Source organism: Lates calcarifer, linkage group LG12, assembly GCF_001640805.2.
Source record: "Lates calcarifer isolate ASB-BC8 linkage group LG12, TLL_Latcal_v3, whole genome shotgun sequence".
In the NCBI taxonomy this organism is placed as follows: Eukaryota; Metazoa; Chordata; class Actinopteri; family Centropomidae; genus Lates; species Lates calcarifer.
The window spans coordinates 3,956,036-3,976,192 of NC_066844.1; the positions used below are offsets into that span (position 1 = coordinate 3,956,036).

Consider the following 20,157-nt stretch of genomic DNA (forward strand, 5'->3'; position numbering starts at 1 on the left):
ACTATAACTAATATGTGCACAATAAAACACACAATCTGCTCCACAGAGAAGTGACACAGAGAACAACGAGGCCCAGACTAAAACTCTTCGTTCCCCTGCGGGTCCAACCATTCAGATCAGATGAGGTAATGTGCTGAGGTAATGCCTTAAAACACACACACACACACACACACACACACACCCCCAAAAGCAGAGTTTTACAGCTCACCTCTTCGGGATGTGCTGACCCCCCCAGGTGATGGAGACAGTGTATTTGCCAGGACTGTTGGGATAATACTCGTAGGAGAACACACCGTCCTGGCTGGAGATCTGCTTCACCGGCTCCTCCATGCCTCCTGAACACACACACACACATCAAACAGAGTAATCAGATATAAAAACTAATTTAAAGGAACTTTCTGACATTTGACAAATCATATGACAGACGGGAGCAGCTGAGCTAAAACAAGCTTCTTCACTGGCATCAATCACCTTGTTATATTGTATATTATACTGTTAAGGCAAGGAAAGGCTATTTGCTATTTGTATAGCAGATTTCAACAACAAGGAAATTCAAGGTGCTTTACATAAGGTATAAAAGGTAAAACATAAAAGCAATATAAGGCAATGTAAAAAGAATTTAGAGAGATATTAAAAATAGAAAATAAAAAATGAGAATAAAAACAAAAAATACAAGAGTAAAAGTTGCAGTGCAGTATAAGAAATGAGAGACTATTTATTATCATAAATAAAAAGCAGTGGTGAACAGAGAGGTCTTTAGTCTTCATTTAAACAAGAGCGTTTCAGCAGGTCTGCAGTTCTCTGGGAGATGAGTAGAGCATAAAAACTGAACGCTGCTTCTCCATGTTTAGAGAAAAAATTAAGAGGAAGATAGTAAAATAAAATAAAGAATAAAAATAAATACATAAGTTGAAAGAAACCCCCCCAAAAAGGAAAACAAATACAGGGAGTTAAACAATAATGCCATAAAAGAGATTAACACATCCCAGTTGAAGTGACAGTATCCTGGTACCAAACAGTAGCTGACAGACGCCTTTGGCTGTCTGCTGTGGCTTATCAATACCAGGTGTGAATGCAAAGGGCCAGATCAATGATTATCCAGAAAACAGATCCAGACGGCCTGTTAATACCTGGTGTAAACTGGGTAATATAAAAATAATAATGATAACAATAAAACTACGTCCTGGCTCATGCAGCATTGAAGTCATAAATGTAACTCGAGGAAAGTCCATGAAGAGTCTTAAAAGGAATTAATAAGAGCTTAAAATCGATTATAAAACATACTCTGGCACCTGAGCCTAGAACAGTCTGGAGGTGACCAATATATTTCTAGCTAATAGATCACATTTGGGCGACACCCTGCTCCAGTGGTTTCAGTAACTCAGTGGAATTGCTCATTCAGCATTTCTTTAATTGTTTTTTTCTGAACAAATGAAGCACGTTCCTTAGCTTTTCTTACAGCACTTGTTATTAGATACTGAACCTTTCATGATATTAAGCAACAAGGACAACACAAACTACAGCTCCCATGAGTCTTTGTGACTTGAGATGATGTTTTCCTACTTCTGGATCAGACGTTCCAGTTTCACTTTGTGTCTGTATAAAGCTTGAACTGTACTTACTGGGTCCTTTGACGACTGCCTTCAGGTCTCCGCTGCCGGCAGTCCTGGTGTCTACTTTGAAGTCACCGACCTGTTTCACCCTCAACCCAGACGGCTGGAGACCACGACCCGTCGCCCTGCACGCCCCTGGCATGCAGGCTGGGCCAAGCAGAGAGAGAAAACACATGGAGGAGATGAGGTGAGTCCTGATTACCACATCAATGAGTCTGTTTGAATGATTCGCTGATGCTGCGAAGCTGAAAAGACTCACCGGGCCCCACGTCTACGCTGAAGGGGCTCTTGGGGACCCCCACTCCTCCGAAGGTGACGGTAACTATGTGCGGTCCGGCCTGGGTGGGCCGGTAGGTGCAGCGGTACACACTGTCGCCCTTATCCTCCATCATCACCTCCACACTGTTCTGACGGCCCTGAGGGTCTCTGATCATGGCTGTCACATCTCCTGTACCGGCTCCTGGTGATGAAATTTCCTGAGTCATTAGTAAAGTAACATAATGAGTTTTGATTGAGTAAGTAACTTGCACAATAGGTGACACACAAAGGAAGATGCCTCTGAGAAAACAGTAGGCGTGGATGTTTTGAGATCACCTGCTTTACACAACCACACTACAACCTGCAGCCACACTCTTACACAAGGTTTGTCACAGTTTGAAGTTGGAACATCACATCTTTTCTCAGGGCTGCAGGTTAATGCAACCATAACTATAAACCTATCTGTGTGTCTGTGTCAAAGGTCGTTGGTGTCTGACCTGCAGTGTAGATATCAAAGTAGGTGGGCTTGTTCGCAATGTTGCCCACGGGTTCGATTCCCGGGCCTTTGGCTGTGACCTTGGAGGCATCGCCCAACGCTTTGTCCACGTCCACCTCGAACGGACTCTTAGGAATCTGCTGGCCTGCAAACAACACGGTCACCTAGGAAACAAAAACAAGAAGGGACTGAAGAGTCTTATACAAGCAAAAATGTTGATGAAATGAAAATGTAAACATGAAAAATCAAGCCTTAAATCGGTGGTACAAATCCTTTTTTCCATTATACTGATCAATCTCAAGAGATTTATAATTGATTTGGAGCCCAGGTCTTAAAGTTTCAAAGGAATAATACATAATGAAACTTTCCCTTGCTACAGTATATATTTTGAAAATACTTTTGGAGGAACTCTCAGTGGAATTTACTTTCTGAGAAAATGGAAACAACACAATCTTCTCAAAGTGCATCCAGATGTATTTAACCATCACCTCCGACATGCAGGTTGTGTTTTCACCTGTGTCTACTTGTTGGTTTGCTTGTTTATTGTTTTAGCAGGATTACGCACCACTGCACCGATTTGCACCACACTTGGTGGAAGGATGAGCAAGGAAGGAGCCCATTAATTGTAGTATGCATCTGGTTAAAGAAGTTTACCTTGTGAGTCCCCATGACTTGAGGAATGTAGGTGACGCTGTACGTCTTCTTCCCCTCGTTTAGCTCCGGCTTCAGCTGATAAACAAACACACAGACACATGTTTTAGATAAGAATTTATTTTCTAAACAGTCTAAACAGTTAGAAACCATGATTCATCAAATGTGAAACAAAGATATAAAATCACAGCAGGTGGGAGGACACCGTACCTCCTCTCTGGTGCCGTCCGGATGATCCAGGTAGACGGTGACCTGACCCTGACCTGCGCTGAATGTGTCGACTGTGAACACAGCGGGACGCAACACCCTGTTCCCCGTCGGCTCGATACCTGCAGAACAACAAAATAAATAGAAACAGTCAAAAAAAAAACAAAAAACAAAAAAGACAGTGCCAAATTTTCCATCTTTCTTTCCATTCTAGGAAAGTATCGAACATTGTATCATAAAGTCAGACATAATTTCATGTAGGACATTTTTTTCTTGACTTCACACACTGTAATACACAGAACTTTCAAAACTTTCTTTGTTCTAATATATTCTATTTTATTTCTATTAAATCAGCAACTACCAGGATCCATTTCATGTGATCTATAACTTTTATATATTGTCTGTATATACTGTCTTATTGTCAATTTCACTTTGTTTATGTAACATTGAGGTTTTCAAGTAAAAATGACAAACATTTGCTGGTTCCAGCAGCTAAAATCTGAGGACTCGCTGCTGCTCTTGTATAGAAGTAGTTTGTTGTTTTGAACTGTTAGTCAAACAAAAATAAGCTGTTATGGGCATATTTCATTATTTTCTGAACATTTTATAGACAAATGATTGACTGATTTATCCACAAGAGCAGATTTATCAGTCACACAAACTATTTAATTAGTCACAGCCCTAAATGATGCTGGAAAATGATCAGTGATGTTATCATTATAAGTAAACAGGAAAATGACACTCTGCAGCAGCTCGCCAGACGATGTTGTACTGAGTTGAAGCGAAGGCAGTTGTTGTCAGCCTGAACACTGTGTGTGTGTGTGTGTGTGTGTGTGTGTGTGTGTGTGTGTGTGTGTGTGTGTGTGTGTCCTGTGTACACGTAACCATTTCCAGGTATTTCCTCCTCAGGGTTACAGTCCAACTTGGAGGACGAGTGACGACCTCACTAATCTTTGTGTGTGTGTGTGTGTCTGTGTGTGTCCATGTGTGTGAGATATGTAGGAGTGTGTGGACCATTGTTCAGACTAACAGCTGCTCACTTCCTCACATTGTCAGACAGACCAGTGTTTCCAGTGTTCCCATTTAACAGCACACAGTGGGAACAACAGGTCACAAACACAGAAGCTTGTGTGTTTTCAATCAGTGACCAGACAGCCTTTTAGGAAGTCAATTAAAACCTACATAAATGTGTACTCACTTTATCTGTCACCGTTTGCTGTTGCAGCAACTAAATCTTTTTGTTCTTCACTGTATTTTCTCTCCTCAGTTCCTGTATATGTTTGTGTGCTTGTGTATGTGTGTATGTGTGCGTGTGCGTGTGTGTGTGTGTACCTGGTCCGTATGCGCGGGCCTTCTTAGGGTTGAGTTTGGGTTTGAGTGGAGCTCCTGGCTTCAGTTTGGCTTTGGGGAACTGAGACAGGTAGGTCATCACCGACTGTTCGTCCACACTGGGGTCAATGATCTCCTCTGGGGCTATCACCTGCGCGTACACACACACACACACACACACACACACAACACACACACACAAACAAACAAACACACAAATATGCCATGAATAAATCTGTTTTCTACCTGAATATCCCATCTCACTGTGTCAGATAATTCTGGGCGATGTTGGAAGTAAATGAGCAGATCTGTTTTATGATAATACTAGATTATTACATCAGTGTGATGAAGATTTTGTCAGGTAATTTGATTCACAGCATTACCAGAAATGAGAGACCTTCACATCTGGTAATCAGACAGCATTGCACATCACTATATTAGATAACAGAGGATTATATTTATGCAATATCTGGCACTAAACCAGTGACGTCCTTTTAAAAAAGCATCAGAAATATGATGAAATAAATCAAATCTTTGCTGACTAATCAGTCATAAAGAGGAATCTACCTTTGACTTCAAACTACTTTAAAAGAGACTTAGCTTTACCCTCCTGCATGCATTCTTCTTCACTGCCAAAACCTGGCACCTACATTACCCACAATGCAGCTTGACTGTCGATAGTCCTGTTGGAGATTTAGGTGCGTCATGCTACTAGCCTCAAGCACAAATAAGGAGCGTACTACAGTGATGGTGAGCTCACTCTTTCCTCCCTACACCTCCATCAAGATTTTTTAAATTTCCAAAACTTCAAACAGCTCCCTCTAGATCCACAAAAGACTTTATACAGTATTTTTTCACATATACAGTAGTACTACATACTGTAAATAAAACTCCATCCTCCTTCTAATTCAGTTTCAACCAGATTTTGAACCTGGCTGCAGATTTGCTCCCAATCAGCCACAACAGCATCAGTACTGATGCTGGGTGATAAGTTCTGGCTCAGAGTCGGCGTTCCAGTTCATCCCAGAGGATGTTGGATGGGGGTTGAGGTCAGGGACTAGTTCTTTCACACCAGACTGGGGAAACCATTCCTTTATGGATCTGGCTTTGTGTACAGGGGCATTGTCATGTTGAAACAGGAAACAGCCTTTAATAAACTGTTGACACAAAGCTGGCAGGAACACTATTGTCTAAAATATCATTGTGTTCTATAGCATTAAGATTTCCCGTCATTGGAACTGAGGGGCCTAAACCACAGCCCAAGAACAAAGTAATAAAATAGTATTGTCCACATACTTTTGTCCGTATAGTGTAGGCCTGTGAATATTCTCATTCATCCAGGTCATAGTTATCTCAAGGAAAGTCTTAATCGAAAGCAACTGGACTTAGTTGTAGTCTAGAAGACGTTTCACCTCTCATCCAAGAGGCTTCATCAGTTCGTGTTCGCAGCTGACCAGGCTGGGACTAGTCCAACTGCCTGGTCAGCTGCGAACACGAACTGGATGAAGCCTCTTGGATGAGAGGTGAAACGTCTTCTAGACTACAACTAAGTCCAGTTGCTTTCGATTAAGACTTTCCTTGAGATCCGTATAGTGTATAATGACACACATTAAAAAGGGTCATTAAAAACACCCATGCCCTCCTCTAGTTCTTACAAAAGTAGTTTCGTATTAAAGAGTTTTCATAAATGTGGTAAATTAGTAGAAGTAATGACGATTCAGGCAAAAACTAAAGTGTGAATCATCATCAGAGAATCTAAAAACAGAGCAGAGTGACCTGAGCAGAGGTGTGACATGGAGGAGGATGAGTGATGATTTAAGGAGGAAATGAGGCTGTGAAGGAACTCTGATAAACACTCGGTTCAGTCCAGGACACTGAACTCTGTGTCACACCACTGTCATTTACAGTCACCGCTCTTTTCTTTCTGTTGTCTCCCCCCCCCCCGACTCATTCTGCTTCACAGGATTTTTACACAACACAAACTTTAAAGTGTCGCACATTAATTGGAATTACAGTTACTACTTTCCCAGCTATCAAAGTCGCCCTAAATGAATGTCATGGGTGTGACAGTGTGAGTATGAGCTATGTTTTTTCTGGAGGAGACTTCCTGAGGGTGTCAGCTGACTGACAGGAAGGAGAGCATAATGTAATGCAGCCATGATATGAAAACATCCAACTCAGATTTAGTGACATTACAACAAAAGAAACAAAAGTGCATAGAGGAAAATGAGCTCTACTAGAGAAGCAGTGATTATCATTTTCTTATGACACCCTCTGAGAAATATTCACAAAACTTACTATCCAATTTAAAAGTGCTAAATCTTGAATACTAATTACGTCCTGGGAATAGTCACTTCCATTTCAGCTGGCTGCATCCTCTCGGCTCCAAACATCAAGTGTGTGAAAACAAAATCAGGTTCAGAGAGTTTCCTCTGCTGTGAACAATCAGGAAACCAAACAGCGCCTGTGTGAGATGCTGCTGGTGACCTTTGACCTCTGGAGGAAAATCACAGCAACCAAATTCTGTCTCTAAAGGCTGCGTGATACAGAGAAAGTAAACATCTAAATGTCACTGCATCTGTCTTAATCTATCAGAACTGTTAGCATTGCTAGTATTACTAGCAGTCCAGACTACAACAAACAGCATCATCCCTGCAGCTGCTTCACAGTAAAAGCACCTCAGACACACCTCCTAATATTCCCTCACATCCATCATTAAAAACTGAGAGGCATGAGAAGAAAAGTGTTAACATAACAAATCTGACAGTAGAGAATCTAAAATATCTTAGCAAAGACACTTTGTTAGTCAGTGTCTCTTTTCATTCTTTTGATATTTTCTCCTTGGGACATCTACCCTAGATTATACTGTTTACCATATTGAATTTGTGTTGTGATTGCCTTTTATACACAGACTGTCTTGCAGTTCTAGGCGCCCTGAAAGCTTTATGAACTATGATGTAATTTGTTTTGCTATTTAAGCTCAGAGGAAGTGTCGAAACGTCAGATTATGGAATAAAGTCTGAGCAGCATAACCACCAAAGTCCTCCTGCCTTTAAGAGTATGTGTTTGTTTGCCAGCTGTGATTATTTAGACATCTTGTATAGTGTTATGTTCCAGCAGGTTTGAGCGTGTTAGTGATACAATAAAGTAATTTACTGTTTTTGTTTTGTCTGTGCAGGTGCAGCATCTGCAAAAAATCATGGGTGTGCTTGTGCCTTCTCATTCATTAGCACAACATGCTAACTCACCCAATAAAAGCTGCTCTAAATCTGTATTTTGTTTTTTACATTTCCTTTATTTTTTCTGTCAACTTTGCCAAAGTTAATTTTAAAATATTCCATTAAAAGTCTAAACTAAAATAGAGAATAAGAAAGCAGGAGTTAATGAATGAGTAGAAACATGACAAATCCAGAACTTTCAAACCCCTAAAAAAATTGAACTGGGATTCATTTCAGTAAACAGCTAAACAAAGGTTAAAGGTCACACTGAAGAAGCAGTGTCAGAGGGAATCGAACCTGCGGGATGCCCAGCCAGTCATCAGCCAGCTGCATGGCTTCAGTGGCGTTCTCCACTGGTTTCACTGGATCCCAGGTCTCCCAGTCTGGACACAGACCTGCAAACTGACAGAAGAATGACGACACTGTTAACAACAGCAACACTGTGAGCTCTGCTGGGAAAAGCAACCAGTTCTTGCAACTTAATTAGTTTCAGGTCAGATTGTGTCAGATTGTAGTTAATGTCTCGTCTCCCCTCACTGATCTGAAGTGGCCCCTTTTCATTCCTCTCACACTTTTCCATCTGAGCTGTCTAATAGTACCAGAAAGGAAATACACTCAATTGTCAGTTTACAAGCCACAAAGCTAAAACTGACGCCCCTGTACGCCCCAGGCTCATCGAAAGCTTAATCAACACCTCTTTAAAACAGAACTGAACATCAGAAACTTTATAATCGTGGTATTCCATGGTTCACAGACTAACTGATTCTTTTCCAGATCAGTGCTGTTACACTGATGGAAAACACTGTAAATTCTGTCCTCACACACACACCACACACAGCGTACCTGGTGCACAGCTGTCCACCAGTGCTCCCAGTGCCTTGCCATCCCTCCAGTCCTGGCTGAAGTTGGTGATGGGCAGATCAGGGACTTTGTGTTGGATCCAGCCCAGCAGACGCTGTTTAGGTGTCTTTGACTCTGCCTGAATACAAAAGCACAGACATCATCAGTAAAGAACAGCTCATTTTGTTGACACTTTCCTGTTTCATTTGTTTGCAGAGAAACAAACAGAGGTAGAGAGGTGAAGAAGAGTCAGCTGGGTGTTACCTCTTCATCCTCGCCCTCCCAGACCGGCATGGAGATGGAGTAGTGCAGGATCAGAGTCCAGACCAGACCCAGGATCAGCTTCAAGTTCCCATCCACAATGGCTTTTGAGTCTGAAGGAGATAGAAGGACAGACTTGAGATCAGACTCACATTCTCCTCTGGAGAAAAAACTACTTTATTACTGCCCTGTAAAAATTCACTTTTTATGTACAAGATTATTTTATTGGTATTAACTTCCTGGCTTCTCTTTCAGGTGATTAAAAGTCAGTTGTGTCTGAGAAACACTGCCCATTTCTGACCAACATGTCTGTCGTCCAGTTTATTTCAGACGGGGATGAATCTGAGCTCAACCTGAACCTGAAAACAAGCCAGTGCTGGTGACACAGTGTGCTCCAGACTCACAGTGGATAGATATGTTTTACCCTTTTTTTAAAGCAGAGTAGAGGAGAGAGCTGCTAGGTAATGCCTCTCATTAATCAGACCTCACTGTACCAGCTGGTACCTCATACCACACACACACACGCGCACACACACGCGCACACACACACACACACACACACACACACACACACACAGGACACAATATTAGCTAATCTTCAGCTGCAGGACATTGAGTTCAGAGTAAAGCAGACAAAACATTCCAGTCATTTTTAATCTCTGACTCCCATTTTTCTTTCCCATAATAACAACTTGTTCATTAAATGGCACACTCACATATTTAAGAAAAAGAAAACAAGAGTTAATTAGATTTAGTTTCAGAGTTGGCAGAGACACAAGAATGAGGTGAAATATGTCAAGGACACAGGTAGGTCAGGCAAGAATTACACTACATACACTATAAAAACTGCTTTAGATAACTTTCTTCTAAGATAAAGAAATGTAGAGCACTACATCAGATGGCTAAATATAGCACAGCATTTACTTTGCATTAATTTGCAAATGCATGAAATAGCTCTGCTAACCAAATAGTTGTAACAACTAAATGTCGTAACAAAGACGAGTAAGGTGAAGACCGACTCTACTCGACAGAGCCAACTGAGCCAAAGACTAAATGGTGGTGATGATATTTTATCTGACTCCACACCATCCCTCATAAATCTTCAGCTGTTCATCTTTGAGTCCAGTACAGAGATAGTTCAGGTCTTACTGTACCCATTCCACCTCCTGAGCCACAGACTGCCGATGCAACATAAAGAAGACATGTTCATGTCCAACATTTTTTTTCAGTGTAGCTGTGGCCACACCTATGACTCTTATATCAGTTCATCTTTCACACCTGCGTTTTCACCCACATGCTGCTCCTGTGATTAATGTTTGCAGAGTGAACGAATGACGTGATCGATCGATCAATCACCTTGCTGAATCAGACCCGATCCTGCTGCATCTTGTCTCGTTTTCAGTGTCGTCGCTTGATGACTGTTAAAACAGTCACCTCACTCATTAAATACGTGGCCTTTAGTGTGTGATTTAGAGCCACTGCAGGTTTTCCCTGAAGCTTAATCAAACTAATATGTTTTACAAAACCTTTTCCTCTCCTCCAGTTTAAAATGCTGCAGGTATTTTATGTCCATTTTCCTGGAATTACACTTAAACAATCTCACACTGCAGCCTCCACAAGTTACCAAACATGTTTGTTTCTGCCCACTTATGCAACTGTGCTTCTGCTTGCTGACTTTCGACACAGTATATTGGTGCGTTCAGCAGATATGAGCCGTGTCCCCGCGGCACGTCCATGGGACATCCAGTAATCCACCTGGTGAAGCTCCAGCTCTGCTGCGCTGTCAGCAACACCGGCTGTGATCCAAACATGTTTCGGCAGCTCAGGTTTAGGTGGAGCTTTGGGACACTGCTGCTGCCTCACCCATGGGTGACACAACACTGTAATGTGTGTGTGTGTGTGTGTGTGTGTGTGTGTGTGTGTGTGTTATGGTTGTATGTGAATATCCACAGAGGAGAAGGTTGCAACATCCTGCTTTCCACATTCCTAATCTCTCTCTCCTTTGCCAGACCCAACACACTCATTCATCTCCCTCTTCTCTTTAGTCTATTTCAACTTTTTCTCATTCTCCTCTCCTCTCGTGCCTCCTCTAACCCTTTCACTCTCCACCTCTGTTTATTTTACATCTCATTTCACTCTGATCTCTCTTGTCTTTCTTCCCTCCCTGACGTATTCCTTCCCTCCTTTTCTTTTTTTTCGCTCTTGCCACACCTGTGCGAGTGCAGGTGTGTCACCACCAGCCGCCTCTCCAGCAAACATCCTGTCAGTGAGCAGCACTAGACGGCGGCCTTTACCCTCCACACAGACAAACACGGGGCACCACCCATCGCTGAGCTCACTCAGTCTACACTGATCAGTCACTTGAAACACAACACTTTCTTTATTGAGACCAGGTGAAGAGCTGATGAACTGTAACAGATATGACATGACTGCTAGGTTTTTGCACAAGAGGGGGATTAAAACAGTACTTTTGTAACTTAAATGGTTGTTTGAAACAGATGTACTATTAAAAAAAACTGTTCCCTCACTTTCCTTTAATGCAGTGGTTCCTGACCTTTTTGATTTGTGACCCATTCAACCAAAGCAGTTTCTATTTTTGACCCATTGTAGCCAGTTGCATAAGTCTGTGGGTTACAACCAGGTCAAACAGTGAGTGGCTTCATTTCACAGTTTATACTGAATAAGAAATAAATAAGGAATAAAATGAAGCACAAATTAGAGCAGTGGTTCCAAACCAATGCTGAGGAATCATCAGACATGTCTGTTAAAAATAAAACAATGAATATTTTGCAGAACTCTTAAAAATACTTTCAAACAATCTGAGAGAGAAAAACTTCTTTGGTTGAAACTGCAATTCATTTCCACACTGAGGCTTTAACCTTTGACAAGGGGTCACACTCAGACATTATCTTGAAGGGTAATGAGCTGAAAAGGTTGGAAACCACTGGAAGGTCTGGCAAAGTAAACACAACTTTGTGTGATGCACATTTTTTAGAGGAGTCCTCACACTGAGGTTGGAAACAATTTAATGCTTTAATGCCTTCTAACCATGTAGACAGTTTTGGTTTAATTTGCTCAGGTTGCACCAAGTTTTATTCATCCTATCACACAACATCATCAGGAGGTGTCAGACTGGTTGCAAATTAATTCTGCAGCAGGAGACAATGAGCCCAAACAAACAGCCAGAGTCATAAAGAACTAACTTCATGGACGAGAAGAACAAGGAGTCCTGCAGCAGATGGTCTGACACCCACAGGAGGAGCCCTGATCTCAACGTGATGGAGTCAGTCTGGGATCACACGAAGAGACAGACACACAGCTTCTCCAAGATGCAGGAACAACCTACCTGACAAGCACTATGAAAAACTTTACTGCTCTTTGTACGCAGTTAACTGCCTAAAACTGTTTCACAGTGCCGTAGTTTGGATGAAGTGTTACTGTTTAAATCGCTGCATTTCGCTTTTGAAGTTAATTTCATTCAAACAGCTTCAGACCACAGTGTGTATGTGTGTGTCCTCGCCGACACAGTTTTGTGAGTAACAAGGCTATCGCCATGGTAGCCTATTGTTCACAGAAAGGACGAGAGTACGAGAGAGAGAGGGGGAGAGACCGAAAGAGAGATAGGGAGGGAGGGAGTGAGAAAGCGACAGACTGACAGAGATGGGGAAATAGACAAAAGTTCAATACAATGAGTCAAAACATTGATAGAGGAAGAGAGAACACTCCAGTGTATTACATGTAACTGGGTGTGTAAACGCGTGTGTGGGTTTTAACAGCTCTAATAATCTGCTGCTTTGTTTCCTGCTACTTAAAGTCTGATCTCTCCTTCCTCTCTCTGAGTCCCTTCATCCTCCTCATGTGACTGAATCACAGGTCTGAGGACCCAAAAACAGTCTGACACGAATCTTCAGCTAATGTGAGATCTAAGTAAACAACAGTGACGTAATGTTCTGGGTTCACTCCAGGGAACATATAAATACTTCAGATGAGCAACATGCCAACACACACACACACCTGGGCAGGTAATACCTAACGCTACCAGTCATATCCTTCACGGTCTCAAGGTGCTGACTGGTCTTGTTGAACACAGTCGTGCCAGTGCAAAAGTCCTGGTGGTACTTGATAATGACCCAGCACAAATAAACATCCTCACATAAAAAACTGGCCCCTGGAGCAGCGGTTTTCAGAGACTGGATGATTAAAACCAGTCTAAGTGACATCTAGTAGTGAAGTTGCGAGTATCTGGGCCTATCTGAGCATATTTTTCTACTGCTCTCTCCTGTGTTTTGTCCTCAGCTGCTCTCTTTTACAACAGCTGGACTCTGCAGTTCGAGCATTTTGCTGCATATATGCGTGAAAATCACTGTGAAGAATTATTCTGGAGCTCTGATTTCTGACAACTAGATTGGGGAAACACACAGATTTGCTAAACTCCATTTTATCTCATCTTTTCTCTCTCTTTTCTGACTTTCTAGCAAAGAGCAGTGCACAGTGAACATTCAGGTAGCAGCTTGCTTTAGCTTTCACCGATTTAAATGACAAAAGGCAGATCACATCATGAATTAACATGAATTCAGTGCGTAACTTGATAACAGGCCAGAATAAATCCAACTCTCTTTTTAAAAGCTTTTCAAACTGAGGCAATGACTCAGCTGACAGTGAGAGGAAGTTTATTCCACAGTGTTGGGGCTAGAACTGTAAAAGCACGGTCCCCCTTTGTTCTAGACCTGGACCGTGGAACTCTTAACAACATCTGAGTCTCTGATCTGACGGGTCTAGGTGCAGAATAGGGGGTTAGGAGTTTTGAGATGTGCAGTGGAGCCGAAGCGCGTAGTGACTTGAAAGTAATCAGGAGAATCTTGACACTGATTCTATCATCACAGAGCATATTAATAATTTAAGTTTATTAACTGTACAGTTTTAAACCAGGTCCTTCATGTATTTGACCTAGGTGGTAAAAAATAGGTGTGGATCTTTGGACCAAAAGTTTTGGGATGAATTAAGTTCTCTAATGTGTCATTTTCAGGTTTTTAGATTTAGAGTGCACTGGGCAGCTGTGTCATTTAGACGTAAGTATGTATTGGATTGGAGTGAATATTGGGAGATAATCAATATCACTGATCTTGGAGTAATTAAAACACAACAACAGACAGAGTCACACCATCTGTCAGCCTTCAATCTCTTCAATCGGACATAGCATTGCATATCTCATCTTATCTCTCATATCTCCTATAGCACCAGTTTTAAGTGTTAAGTTACAACCATTTAAAGCTTGCATGAGAGGTTTGCCTCGCCTCCCCCCCTGCCACCCACCCTCTCAGCAATATTACAACTCCACAGTCACCTCCCCCTCATCTTCCTCCCCCTCCTCAACCTCTCATTCAGAGATTTATCTGTCCACAAATCCATTCACAAAAGGCCCCTGTTTAATTCAGCCTCCGGATCTGCGTCAGATAAACAGTGTTCGAGCGTCTGCGGGCAGCCGCTGCTCCTGCCGATACCTGCTGATTTGTTGACCTGTTGCCATGGAGATGCCACAACATCCAGCAGACAACAAGGAGAACCCTGGGAGGGTTTAAGTTTGCATTAGGAAAGACAAAGAACGAGTGAATGTGTGTGAGGAGAAACGGAAAGTGACGGAGTGAGATAAAGTTAAGTGTATGTGTGTGCAAAGGTGAATTGCAGAGAAACAAAATGCCTTTCTTATCAGTGTGGCACACCTTCTCTGGTACAGGAAGTTACATAATTAGCAGCCCTAACCCTAACCCTAATGAACCAGCAGCAGACTACAGAAATATCTGCTCTGTGGTCGTAAGAGTCCAACAAATAATCTACTAACCAACCTATAAGCAAGTCACGTAGCAGACTGGGTCAAGACAGACAGAATTAAAGCACCAATACCAAAGTATCACCAGTGGAAGCTGATAAACTGCTGAGTAACGTTACAATAAATGTGCATGTTCAGCATTTGGGTCGACCCTCAGGTACCCAACATGTGTAGGAGAAAAACAAGAGGAAAAAAAAAACCCACCAAAAACACACTGATGGAAACATAAAAATGAGACGGGCGTAATACAAGATGAGGAAATCGTGGAAATGGTTTAGATTCTTAAAGCTGAAGAAATATCTGTGATAAAGTATGCAGGTGACCGGTGTCAGCAAAGAAGGGAAAGACAACAAACCTGTTCCACTACATGAAAAGTCTGAAGCCCCTAATTGCTGTTACTACCACTCACAGCCAGGCTCAGTTCAAACCCCTTACAGCAGTATCAGTTAGTCTGGAACCATAACGTTTATTTGATTTGATGTTTAACTACTGCTCAAAGCTATAGGGAGGTAGTAAGAAGTAAAAATACTTAAAAGGAAGCAGGAGCACATTTCAGCTGAACTCCACTTTAATTGATTTATTTAGGATTCTGTCTTAAACTGAGTAAACAAGTTGAAACTCAAATTTAAAGTTTTCTCTCAGTGTAACTCTCTTAAAAACATACTGTCTATCTCTGAGGTCTAACAAATATCCTGAGCACGTTTCCTTCCTCATTATATCGTTAAATAACGACGCCAGGCTGAACCAAATGCATCTCCCATCGCCATTATTCATCGTGCATCAACATTAATTATCATTATGTGATTATTTTGTTGGTCACAAACAGATGTGGAAAAATTTACAAGTTTGTCAAATCACTTGAAAACTGTGAGTAACTGTTGAGCCTTCTTGCAACTGCAAAAATGGTCTTTACTTCTATTACTATGTGACCAATGTGCATTTCTGTCCCGCAGAAATGCCACTTTTAACAACACAAACAACATGCAACAAGGAGGTTTCACATCACACTGCTCTTCCTTCACTTTTCATCACTGTTTTCCCTATTTACATGATAGTTTTGTGTGAAACTTTGTGACCTGTTCCACTGTTATCCTGTGCTGCTCTTTACAAAATGACTCAGTGGAGGGAAGAAGTCAGATGCTTTCAATGACAAGTTCTGGGGCTTTGGTTTATTTAATACAAAATACTTTTAGAGGCCTTTCGCTCAGAACTCAGTCCAGTATAAACAGACTCACACCCTGTCTACAGGTGAGACAACTTCTCTGTGTCATGTAACTGTACTTCACTGTTTGTTATGACAGTTGAATCCCCGTTCCTCTCTCTCTCTCCTCCTCTGTCTCCCTATGCCTCTCACCCTCAGAGGCACCACTGCTGTCCCACTTACAACAGCTGCTCCTTTGCATGATGACTAAATCACCGTCTCACAAACACACATGTTCAGCTTCCTACCTAACAATTTACATCTGAACGGTACAGAACAGTCGTCGCCTGAGGCGGATCGTCGCACACTGATGTCAGCTGAACACACGGCCGACCACGCCCCTGAGAAAACCTCCAGCTCACCGTCCAACAGCAGCAGGACAGTGAGGACACCATATCTTCAACACAGCTTCATCTCATCAAAATGTATTAAAACCTTGCTACGAAACTGAACCACTCCAACAGATAATCCATCTATAAATATAGATCTGGTGGTCCCTTCAATGGATTACACAATTCAAGCACTAACAGCAGCCTGGAAAACAATGAACCAAGATTGGCAGAATGGTTAGCTGTGATGTCAAATACACAGACAGTCTGGTGGAGCTATTTTGGATCCAGCATTTTTTGGGTGGATGTACCCTTTTAATGAAGGACAAGGGGTACCTGCAGTGGTAAACAGGATGTGGAGCTACTGTGTGTGTGTGTGTGTGTGTAGGTTTGACCCATGGTACACGCACAAATTCTTCAACCATGAGATCATAACCCCGCCCCCTAACCCCCCAATTCACCACACACACACACTTCAACACCCCCTCCCATCTGAGGACCCAATGGATAGTGGCAAAAACAAAAGCCCCACACACACACACACAGAGAGAGAGACAGAGAGAGAGAGTCTATCTCCCCATACTTTCAACATTATTTAGCAAACACTCAATTCAAACACAACCACACACTCAGCAGGTCGCCTCTTCAATCTGCCATCAGGTCTGTTACTAAAACATGTTTCACTCAACACATTATAAGGGGAAAAAACACTCTACATAAACAAACACACATACACTCCTCCAGGTGTGTGACGTTACTCCTCTGTGCTGAGAGACTGATCACTTATTAAGAGTGAAGATTAGAGCTGTTTAAAAAAAATCACTTTCAGTGCTCAGAGCACCACAAATCCACCTCCATTCTCTTGGGGGAAGGCAGAAATTTAATCTGAATATGTAATAATGTTTTGTCTGCACTGTAAATCAGTTTAAGTTCATTCAGCTTCTAAATAAACTCACCTTGGTAATGTGAGTTAACTGAACTTAATTCAACATCATTTTGTGAAATAAGTAAACCAGACTTAATTTAAATGGTCAGTTCAACATCATTTTATTAGATAAGTTAACCCAACTTATAAATAGTTAGTTAAATGTCGTTTTATATAAATTAAATGAACTTGAGAAAAAAAGCTTGATAAACTTACACTCAGACAGTAATTACAGAAAGATTTCATCTAAGAGAGCCTCGGTTCTTCATTTCAAGTCAAGAACAGCTCATGTTTATACTAAAATAATCTGAAAATGAAAACTTGGACTTTACATTAAATTAACTTGAAGAAAATGCACATATTTACATAAAGTTAACGAGAAAAGATTAGTTGATTCAAGTTAAATTCCTGCATGATTAACATCGTACACTGCTAAATGTTTAAATTGTTCTAAAGTGGCTGATCACTTAAAATCCACAAACTTTTGAGGTCTAAGATTTGAGCAGTTTCCAGAAAAGTCCAATCTTCCCCCAAAGCATCATATCGTCACTCCCAAACTGTGGCACCCATGACATCAGTGCATGATGCATTGCTGTAATAACGATGCCGCTTAATAAGAGTCACATGAGTCATGCAGCAGCAGCTCAGAGGAGGCGATCCCACCGACAAAACCTAGATTACAGACAGAGAGGAGGAGAAGCCATGAGGCTTTTAATGTCCCCCGGTCTGGTTAATGAGGGGCAGAGCGAGATACTTAGTCTGTGTCAGTCTGTCTCCCTCTCTCTCTTTAATCTGGTCACTGGTTGAACTTAAACAGCTGCAGAGATGAAGAGAGGGAGAAAGATCAAAGCCTAAGAAAAACTTGCTCTCATGTCATTTAGAGTCATTCACAGGGAATCAAAGAAGTGAATGAGCCCAAGAACAAAACTCATGAAAAAAAAAGTGACTGGAAAGCGTCCAGTGTTGGTTCAAGAGGTGGAATTTTGGCGGTAACAGCATCGATAAACACCCACAGGAACTTTTGGCAGACAACCTCAGGCTGAGACCCGGCTTGTAAGGGGGTCAGGAGTTTACAGGTGTAGGTGTAATCAGTAAAAATTTTAATTCAGCTGAATCTAATGGGTTAAGATCCACAATGTTGCATTTTGGATGAACTGCAGTCCATTCATCCATCCATCAGCTATAGTGCTTATCATGGGTGAAGCCGATCCCAGCTGACACTGAGTGAGGGGTGGGACACAACCTGGACTGGTCGCCAGTCTATCACAGGGCGGACACATAGATACAAACAACCTTTCACACCTGTGGGAAATGTGGGTCGTCGTTAATCTGCATGTCTTTGGACTGTGGGAGGAAGCCAGAGGAAAACCACACAGGAAAATCATCTCTGAAATTTTTTTTTAATGGGGAAGGAAACGCATCACATCAATGATGCTTATAGGATCTTTTTTTTTTTGGTTGCACTTCTCTAGTGAGGTACAGTACAACAAATGGCCAGGATTTTTTTTTTAAATCCAGGAACCAGGATATAGAAATTTTCTTTGGTTAAACATAAATATATAAGCGGTTTTTAGAAGACAGTCAAGCTCAAAGAAGTTTGATACCAAGAAACAGCAGAAGAAACATGAAGAGATGAAAACCACAAGAGTTTAGCAACCAGCATGCTGATGCCCTGTCATTAACACACACACACACACACACACACACACACACATCTGGCATTACGTCTGCATGCATAAACAGGACACACACTGACAAACACGCTGCAGCGTTTAGCCCTGCATGACCTCACCCTGCTGGTTCCCAGGCTATGAGGTCATCAGAACCAGACAAGCCATGTGGTGTGGATGAAGACAATGAGGAGAAGAGAATGAAGAGGAGAGAGGAGGGGAGGATGGAGAAAATAGATACAGTAGTAAGAAAAAGGAAGAGTGTTTAGGCAGAATATAAAGAAAAAAAACTTTATATTGGCCTGAAGACTGAACACAATGTCAGACAATGAAAAGACAAAAACAGCTGCAGGTTTAAAAGCTCCAGAAAGTATCTGGATGGACCCTGTGGTGAGCTTGTTTTGTCAAAATAAAGATGTTTTAACTTAAGCGTAACAGCTTCATTTATCCTGAAGCCATATGACATCACTTCCTGAAAGTATAGAAACCAGGGAGAGAAACTGGAGGAAAAGCCAGTTTGTAAGTAAAATTGTGATGTAGAAAGAAGGGCATTATTTAAAATCTTTTATGCCTACACCTGACAGCTTTTTTTCAGCACCAATACCAAAACATTATCTTTTTCAATCTTCTTTTTATTTAACAAAAGACGCCAAAGTTTTCATATTCTAAACGTTTAACCACAAGCATCCATACAAGGAAAAAGCTCTAAAACCCACTGTACACTACCTGCTCTGCACCAAACACCACACAGACACATTTAGAGGCATTTAGCTGGTGAACACAGTGGAGAATCTAGCTGCCACAGAACCAAATATTTCCCTCAGGAGCTGGTGGAGACCAAAAACAGAGCTAAAAACAGGTGAATATTTGACTTAAAATTCATCAGGTGGTTAGAAACATGACTCAAAATGTATGATAATGCTTCTCTGTAACTGCTGGATGCGTAAATAAACAACTGCTAACAGCTGATAAATGTCAAATTTATGTTCACAGCTTGTTTTCTCTGCCCCAAGATGGTCAAAAAATCAGATATTCTAAATATAATTTAGGAACTGAGTTAACCCAAAGAACAAATGTAAAAAAACGACACGGTTACAAATCACTCATTACGTGACAGTTTTCAACACTCTGTGATACAGACATATTTCAGGCAGTGCGAAACATTAACCAGAAGTAAAATAGAAACGAGAACTAAGAGGGGAAAAAAAAAGAAAAGAAAAACAAGTGAGAGATAAAAAGAGAAGAGAGGAAGAAGTGGAACCACAGTGAGTAAGAGGAGCAGAGTCTGAGATGTTTGTAGCTGAGCCAGGCTGCAGGAGGTTCACCACTGTG

At 41.6% G+C, this 20,157-nt stretch overlaps 1 protein-coding gene across 1 annotated transcript in view; it reads right to left on the reverse strand.

The window, feature by feature from the left end:
- The window catches only part of LOC108874767 (filamin-B), a 65,276-nt gene that overhangs the window by 30,121 nt on the left and 14,998 nt on the right, over positions 1-20,157 (reverse strand). The window contains 10 exon segments of the mRNA XM_018663296.2: positions 209-335; positions 1,623-1,760; positions 1,873-2,073; positions 2,369-2,531; positions 3,022-3,096; positions 3,229-3,347; positions 4,558-4,705; positions 8,070-8,167; positions 8,616-8,751; positions 8,877-8,986. Coding sequence (XP_018518812.1) covers positions 209-335; positions 1,623-1,760; positions 1,873-2,073; positions 2,369-2,531; positions 3,022-3,096; positions 3,229-3,347; positions 4,558-4,705; positions 8,070-8,167; positions 8,616-8,751; positions 8,877-8,986 — 1,315 coding nt within the window.